The 8347-nt window shown below is 50.0% G+C and overlaps 1 protein-coding gene across 1 annotated transcript in view; it reads right to left on the reverse strand.

Annotated features, from left to right (window-relative positions):
* LOC104165539 (melanophilin-like) overlaps positions 1–4511 on the reverse strand; it is a gene marked incomplete at its 3' end in the record, with an annotated part of 6361 nt that extends 1850 nt beyond the window's left edge. The window contains exons 1-2 of the mRNA XM_009705192.1: positions 4402–4511; positions 1–90 (exon numbers count right to left, since the gene is read on the reverse strand). The exon at positions 1–90 is cut by the window's left edge and continues 126 nt beyond it. Of these exons, the coding sequence (XP_009703494.1) occupies positions 1–90; positions 4402–4511 (200 nt within the window). The remainder of the gene's footprint in view (positions 91–4401) is intronic.
* Between the last annotated feature and the right edge of the window lie 3836 nt (positions 4512–8347).

Raw genomic sequence — 8347 nt, forward strand, 5'->3', positions numbered from 1 at the left:
CAGTGGACGCAGTGGGTTTCATTGAGGTGGGATTGATTCGTCAGGAACTCTCTCTTGTTGCTCTCCTGGTCAATCTTACATTTCAGCTCCCTGCAGAAAACATAGAATCACAGAATCATTATGGTTGGAAGAGACCTCAAGGATCATCAAGTCCAACCGTATACCCGATGCCACCATGTCCGCTAAACCATGTCTCGAAGCGCCACATCTAAACGTTTTTTGAACACCTCCAGGGACGATGACTCCACCACCTCCCTGGGGAGCCCGTTCCAATGCCTAACAACTCTAACAGGGAAGAAGTTTTTTCTAATACCCAACCTGAACCTCCCCTGGCGCAGCTTGAGACCGTTTCCTCTTGTCCTGTCGCTAGGTACCGGGGAGAAGAGACCAAACACTGTGTCCTGAGACACAGGAACTTGTTTCTGTTAGCATTGCACTGTGAACTCTCACATCCCTCAGTCATTTCAGGAATGATTTTCCAGGGAACATCCTGAGTCCCGCAAGCTTGTGGAAACAGCTGTAGGGCAAATCTAATAAATAACTTATCACCAGTTAAACAAGCTGAACAAAGAAGTGGGCTCCAGATTTAGGGCAGGTTATTATACATTAGGATCTGCTGCTGTTAAATTTAAGATTAGATTTGATTGTACCAAAACCCGTCCTGTTTGCTTCACAGCGATCCAACCGGTCTGTGGGAACCAAAGATTTATTGGTCATAAATCCCAGGAATCTCAGGAGAGCGGCTCTTCTCAAAGTCCCTGACTGCATCCCAATCCAACAGTCTTTAAGCCTGAAGTCCAGCTGTGAATTAAAAGCTTTCTGGAATTCTCAGTTTAAAAAAAAAGAAAAGCAATCTGAGATTAAAAAGCATGAAAAGGGGGGTTGATCTAGTCCTTCAGTGCTAAATTCAGCGGAGACTTTTGTTAAGGGCAGAAGTGATGTGCAAAGAAGTCGGGGCTGCTCAGAGGACAGCAGCAGCAGGAGATGCTCATAATGGTCCTGTGAAAGCCCAGCTAGCGCAAGGGCCTTCCAAGAGTGCCTTCTCCTGGCAGTCCATCACTACGGGCTTCCCTCGCTACCCAGACCTGGCTGACAGAGCAGATCTCCGTGCAAGAAGGTGCCTGCACAATGCCCAAATTTCAGCGACAGCCAGGGCCAGCTAAAACACCTGCTGAGCTGCCAGGGGCCCGCTGCGATACCCAAAGGCTTTCTGTTTGTTCCCCGTGCCACGCACCACCTCAGGTATGTTTGTCTTTGGGGCTACGGCCAAGAGGCAATGTTTGACTTGTAGGGAAGGTCCTAGAAGGTTGTTTTCTCTCTAGGCAGGGTTAGGAAGCTGCGTTCTCCAGAGTAGACTTCAACTTGGGCCAAAAAACTCAAGCAATTGGGTCTGGAGGCTGCTTCAGGGACACAACGTGGACCCACAAAGCTTCTGGTGATGCTCCCGGTGCCCCCCAGCCATGGGGCAGATGGGCTGATGCAGGGCTCACGCCACAGGAGCCTTGCTGGCCTGGCAGCGCCGTGCCAGGACGTCCATGGGAGCTATGATGTGGCTGCTGGTTGGAATGACATGAATGTAAATCAAACTAATCTCTGTTTAACCAAATCAGTTTGCACATTAGGCATGAGTTCTTTTTTCTTTCTTTTTTTTCTAGGGGAGATTTTTCTCGCCAGCTCACTGCCAGCACACCAGGCTGTGTTTGCTGTTGGGCGGCAGCGATTCCAACTCACATTAACTAAGGATCTGGGACGTGTAAAAAAATCAGTATAAAGACTGCACTGGGCACCTAGTTTTTATATTTAGCTGTTCACCATTCTAGCAGTGTTTCAAATGACCTAGTGCAAATGTTCAGCAGTAAATTTATACGTGGCTACTAAAAACAACCCCCTAAATTGAAAACCCTTGGGTTGGGCTCAGTGCTCCTTTTCCACTCCCATGCTAAGGCTGTTTCCAGCAGGATCCGATCTTTCACTAAACTGCTTTTTCTGGTTCCCAGAGACCAGTTGGATCCCTTCACCTCCCCTCCCTTGCCCACAAGACCTGCCGAAGGAAGGACAAGTCTCAGCCAAACCAGTTTAAAACCCGCAGGAGCCACACGCCTCGTCTCCCCTTGCCGTCAGGAGCACAAGCCAGCCCTTTCCCCGTTGTGCCCATGGCAGAATAAAATTGGCGGCGGTGGGATGCCAAACTGCAGTGGGGTCTGTCCAGCTGAGCTCCAGGAGAGATGCAGGGAGCCATCCCCCCAAAACAGGGTTACGGGCAGGGATGTTTATGGAAGAAAGCAGGGAGAGCCCCCAAAAAAGCAGCCATTATTTAGTTTCTCGGCCAAAGCATTACCCTCACGTGGTTGTGCAGTTTCTGGCCAGTTGAAGCCTTTGTCCCTTGTGGGTGAATAGCTTCTGCCAAAAAGAAAATGCAAAGAAAGGGAAGAAAAAGAGCAGGCTGGGGGGGGGAGGAACAGTTCTTCAAGGCTTGCAGGTTGAGACAAGCCCAGTGAATAGAAAAGCGAATAAATAGAGAAGCAAATGAGGATGGCCAGAGCACAGGGTGAATGGCTGCAGGGTGTCCCATAACCTCACATCATGTCCCAGCTTGTTACGGGCAGAAAACACGGACGTAGCTCCGTGTCCGGCATGTAGGAGACTAGCAGACTTTCCCAGACCAGTGGTCTGGTCTGTGCCTGGTATTACAGAAATATCTGATGGATGGTCTTATCTGAGTCTGCAGAGAGAGGCAACCAAGCCTCGGACCAGGTAACGAGCTCTAGCCTAGAGACTTGGGCAATGCCAGGCACTGCTGGGTTAACGCCAACCCTCCTGGGGGCAGGATTAAAAGACAAAATTAAAAAAAAAAAAGCTGTGACTGCTGGGACAGAGAGAACAGCTGCTTAGGGTTAGAAGCATCCCAAGACCTTCCCCCTATCTCGCACCTCCCAAACCATGACACTCAATTTGGGACCCTCCTGGGCATCAGAGTGGACCCAGATAAGCCAGTCTGGCACCAAGGTCATGTAGGTAAGGAATTCATCTCACGCACTTTGCTGCAGGGCATAGCAATGTCGGTCCCCACCTCCTTCCTCCAGGCAGAGCTCAGATCCATCACAAGGGAGACATTCGCTCTTTCTAGGGTGATAATTTTTTTTAAACATCCCTGTCTGATCTCTCTCCTGCACTTCAGAGCTACCAGCAGAGGAAGGCGGTAGATGATGATCCTGAATTATCTCCGCCTCCCACACAGGCTGGGTTTTCTTAGGCAAAAGATATAATCAGGAGGTTCAAAAATACGTGACTGAGAGCTTTTCACGGCTAATGGTGTAAACGGAGAGGGTCCCACGCAGCCCTGCGTGGAAACCCACAATTCAGGGGATGTTTCGACAGCTCAGATGCAGTTATCCCCTCTCACCCCTCACCTATCCCTTTGGATCTGACAGAGGACCGAACAAGCTCCCCGTCTCTAGAGCATCGCTGTGCCATTGGCACCAGCCCTGGCTCACAAAATTCAGAGCTAGGAGGGTAGGAGGGCTCAGCAGGAGCGCAGCTCTGCCCAAACCCAGCCTGGGAGCACAGTCCATCCCCTTGGGATAACAAGGAGAACTTGGCCAGACCCTGAACAGCAATACTGCAGCTTCTTGAAATAAAGAAATTCTGAAATTCAACACTTGACATAGTTAAAGAACAAGGGTTAAAATCCCACGATTTCTCACGCTCAAAATTTAATCTAATCCGATTGAACATTTTTAAAACAGCACTTTTGTCAAATGCCCTGTTTATAAGAACTTAGAAGATACATCCATTTGCTGCTCCAGTGATTGTCAATCCTTTCCCAACCTGTGGCCCCCTAAAACTTTCCCGGGACAGCACAGCCCCCTTTATAGCATATTTAAGGCTACTACAGTTGGTTTACTACTCCTCTCAGTTATTTTTCCAGGATCCTTCAGGGGTTTGTGGACCTCCAGGACCCACCAAATCACTGAATACCCCTCCTGTCCTAAAAGCACGAGAACCATCACATGAAACAAAAGCAAGGGAGCCAAATCCCATCCTTTGCTCCAAGGTAAGGTCTCCCCATGACAGCCACACCAGCATCAAGCCCCACAAAGGCATTTCCTAAGTGGGGGCCACATATTTGTCCACATAAGCTGCAGCACCGGATCCGCGTTGCCACCGATGGCACGGCGCCAGTTTGCACCTTGGCAGCCTGGACGCGTCACCTTGCCGCAGATAACGTAATCTATTAACCACCGGGTTTGATTTTAACAGCCAGGTCCTGGCTGTTCCTCCTCACCCACAGCCTCAACGCGTTGCTTTATTCCTACAACCCACACGCAGCAAGGGCGTACAGGGATCCGCAACGACGACTTGCTTGCACCCAACCTCACGGACCAGAGACCAGATACTCACTCCAGCCGTTCCTCCTCTTTTTTCCGCAGATCAAAGTCCCGTTGAACCACTTCCCAAATGTGCTTGGCCTCTTCATCGGTTAGCTTGGAGAGGTCCAGCTTCCTCCCCATCTCGTCCCAGCGAGGGTTGAAGCCAGTCCCGTTAGTCGCTACCCCGAGCGCTCGCTCTCCTGTACCCTGGGATGCTGACGGAGAGGGAAGAGCTCAGCCCCACCTCTGTGGCTGCCCATATAAACGGACAGGGGCAGAGCTGCAGGCAGGCCAGCTGGCTCCTTGCAGCACCACAGCCGATCTGCTGGGCGAGCCTGCCCGCGGAGATGGCCGGCAAGCAGGACTGGCAGGGCGGCAAGCAGGACTGGCAGGGTGCCTATCGGTTGCGGGGACTCCCCGTCACCCGGGCGGGCAGCCCTGCCTTCCCCCGGGGTCCTGCCCAGAGCTGCAGGTAGCTCCAGACCTCGTCCGCCTGGCTGGGGTTAAAGGAGATGTTTACTCTCAGCGGAGCTGAGCTGCTTTATACAGGGTGTGCGAATCAAATGAAACTTTCAGACACTTCCCCGGGGAAGGCACGCCACGGGGTTTGGCACGGGGCTGAGCATCCTCGGGAAGAGCCGTGCCTGCACACCCGGGGGAACTGGGCTCCATCACGGTGGGTCCTGCCCCCACCACAACCCCTCTGCTCCCTTGCTACTTGCTCCCCAGCTTCTTCTTCTCTGTCTGATCTCATTAAACCAATTCTCTTCCTGCAAACAGTTTTGCAAGGAAAAAAAAAAACAAAACCAAAAAAACCCTCAAGAGCAGCCAGCTTTCCCCCTTAAGTATTGCCACACCGGGGACCGGCTTCCTGCGCTTGCTAACCGCTCTCACGGCGATTTGGGAATCTGAGCTTTGCTTGCAGCAAACAGCTTCAATAGGACACAGTGTTTCCCTCGTTTACGGTTAGCAAGAAAAGATGGTTTCACAAGATTTTAAGAAAAAACACTAAACATATCGCATACCAAAAGGGTTATATATGGCAATAATCCAACTACCAAAGCTGGTGTCTTGCTCAGTAAAACGCTCCCCTGTGTCTCTAAGCAGGAATTCCCCAGACCCAGGATATCAAAAGAAACCTGTTTCTTATCTTTGTCAGAGCAAATATTGATACTAACCACACTTTTTTTCCCCCAACAGGTATCTAAACAGGGATCAAGACGGCAAGACCGAAGAGGAAAACTATTCTGCCCGGTGGGACCGGCCTCCCTGCCACTCAGGCACTGCGCTTGCCCACGGGTGCAGAGAATTATCCACCCCGGTAACACACTTGAAACAAAGATTAAACCCTATGAACAGAGACAGAAAAGGATTTAGAATCCAAACTTGGGTGAATTTTGTGCAGAAAACGGTGATGATTACAGATGCAACGTTGAACTTGGATATCAGGAATGAAAAAAGCCAGAAATTGATTTTGAGCTCCTCTTCCAGCGGAGATGCGGTCCCAGAAAAAGCAATTAATTTATTGGCAGGAGCCAGACATCATTGGGCTGCTCCTTACGTAAGTGTATTTGAGAGCCTGTGCACGCCCCACTGCATCTGAACATCAGAGTGGGTCAATAGACACTAATTAACATCACAAGGAGACCCTGTTCCAGGGCCTGTCCGTACAATCCTGCCAGAAGCTCCAACCCTGGGGTTTGCACTGCCCAGATCCAAATGCTTTCTTCTCCAAAAGAATAAGGAGGTTGCATAAAGCCAGGAAGATGTGGCCTGCTATGCAATGAAAATGTGAAAAATGCACGTGCTCAGCAGTGCCGATACCCCCAAAAAGTGCTGGTTTAGCCAGAAAACCACTGTATGGGAAACATCCCAGGTGCAGGTCCACCAAATAAATTTCAAGTATTATGTTGGCCTGGGAACTGCATCTTTTTAGGAAAACTCTCCTTCCCCAGCTCAGTGGTATATATACCGGCAAAGACAGAATTCTTTTTTTTTTTCCCCCGCCTCTTTCAAAGCTCTTTGTTGAATTTTGTAGCAGTTCAGAGCCAGCAACCACCAGCCTCTAGCAATCCTCTGCTTTGAGAAGGACAATTAAACCCACCACCTTCCCCCATCATCCAACCATGAATAAAGGCTCCCCGATCTTATGAACTCACACAAAAGAAAAAAAAAACAAACCAACCCACAAACCCAGAACCACTCAACGCAGACACTACCCCATGTTGTAGGGTCGGACAACGTTATACGAAGTTCACCAGCGCCTGCGGCCACCGCGCACGAGTGGGGGGGAAGTTAGGAGCGGGGATGAGAAGGACAAGGCGAGTTATGACTTTCCTATTAGCGCAAGGCTCAACCAGATCTCAAGTCCAGTTTTGTTGGGGGTCCAGGCACCTGGGTGGCAAAATGGGAGAGAGAGGTGTTACAAGCTAAGCCTCTCCTGAGAAACCAGGTATGGATGGAGCTCGGGCTCGATTTCTGATTTTCACACCTGCCAGATGACAAAAGAATGGGATTTCTGGGGTATTTTCATTAAAAGAAAACATGCCTTTCTAGATGCAGGGCCATTTAAAAAAATAATGTTCACATGAGTTGTTATCTTTGCAGTTCTCGGTAATCTTTGGTAAGACAACTGAACTGATATACAGGGCAAGTGACTTGGACCTTCTCCAGCCGTCCATTTTACAGTGTTTTTTCTGATAACTGGAAGTAAACCCATAAGCAGAGTTCAACAAAACCGATGGATGAAGATACTATTCAGTTGCTTCTAAAGGTACCAAATGCCACCCCAGTGAAACCAGCCAACGCTCTCACTCCCCCATCCTCATTTTCAGCCTGGCCTCTCCAGGTGTAGAGGGCCCTGCTTGGCCAAACCAAGGACAAAAAAAAAACCCCAACAATTTCTCCAAGTATAACGATACCTGACTTTACAAACAGCTGCCCCAAGCGCTGCAGAGGACAGATGTACCTACGCGAGCTTCGTACGACGCCGCAGGTAAAACCAGTGCTGGTGCACGCAGGCAGCTTTGACCAAAACAGGTGGTCAAATGGCACTTGGGGATGCAGGAGAAGGACATGCCATGCTGCTTCCACCTCGCACAGGCGGTGCTTTGTGGTGGATCTCCATGCCAGGGTGCCTGCACCGCAGCATGGTGCATGAGCAGCCTCCGAGGTGGGAAAAAACAGGGTCTTGCAGCCAAGAACCAGCAGGCTGATTGGGATAAGCTGCTGAAATGATGCTCGGTGGGTGAGTTGATTTACAACGGTGCCAACTCCAACTTTGCTCCTCACTCCATGGATGACTGCGATGGGTGTTTTGGTTCCCATTGGCGTAGGGTCATTCCAAGCACCCGACCAGCTAGAGGAGTTTCCAAAAGCCAGGTGGAGTCAGAGCAGGAGCATCCTCCAGCAGCTCCAGCCCATCTCCAAGGCACAGGCAGAGAGGACACAAGACCTTTATTCACAAGAGCATAGCAAAAGCAGGGCAGCTCCAACAAACAAGGCAGCAGCAAACATATTGCTGCTGACCCTAAGGAAGCCTTTGCCGCTGGCAGAGACAATATCACGGGTGCCTCTGCTTCTCCCACCATCCCCCTGCAATCATCTTCCAGTCATGAGATCTCTTCGGGCGGGGATAGCATTCTTTCTCCCTTCAGCTTCTTGGCAGTTTTACAAAGACCTCTTATCATCCCCATCATGCCGGAGCCAAACAAGCAGGACGGGGAAGGGGTGTACAATGCCACTGCTATTTCTGTACGTGACCCGCCAAGGATCGTTACGGGTTTTATCTATTAATACGACTGTTTAATTATGTTACAGCGTGACCACGTCTCATTTGGAATGACCTCAATGGCCTCGCTTAAAGAAAATGGCCATTCAACATTAATTATTACAGACAGCGATGCTCTGACATCTGTTGCAATTAGAAAACTACCATCGCAGAAGACTTGAAAACAAAGTTGGTGGAGTATCATTGA

This window comes from Cariama cristata, unplaced genomic scaffold, assembly GCF_000690535.1.
Source record: "Cariama cristata isolate BGI_N322 unplaced genomic scaffold, ASM69053v1 scaffold6130, whole genome shotgun sequence".
In the NCBI taxonomy this organism is placed as follows: Eukaryota; Metazoa; Chordata; class Aves; order Cariamiformes; family Cariamidae; genus Cariama; species Cariama cristata.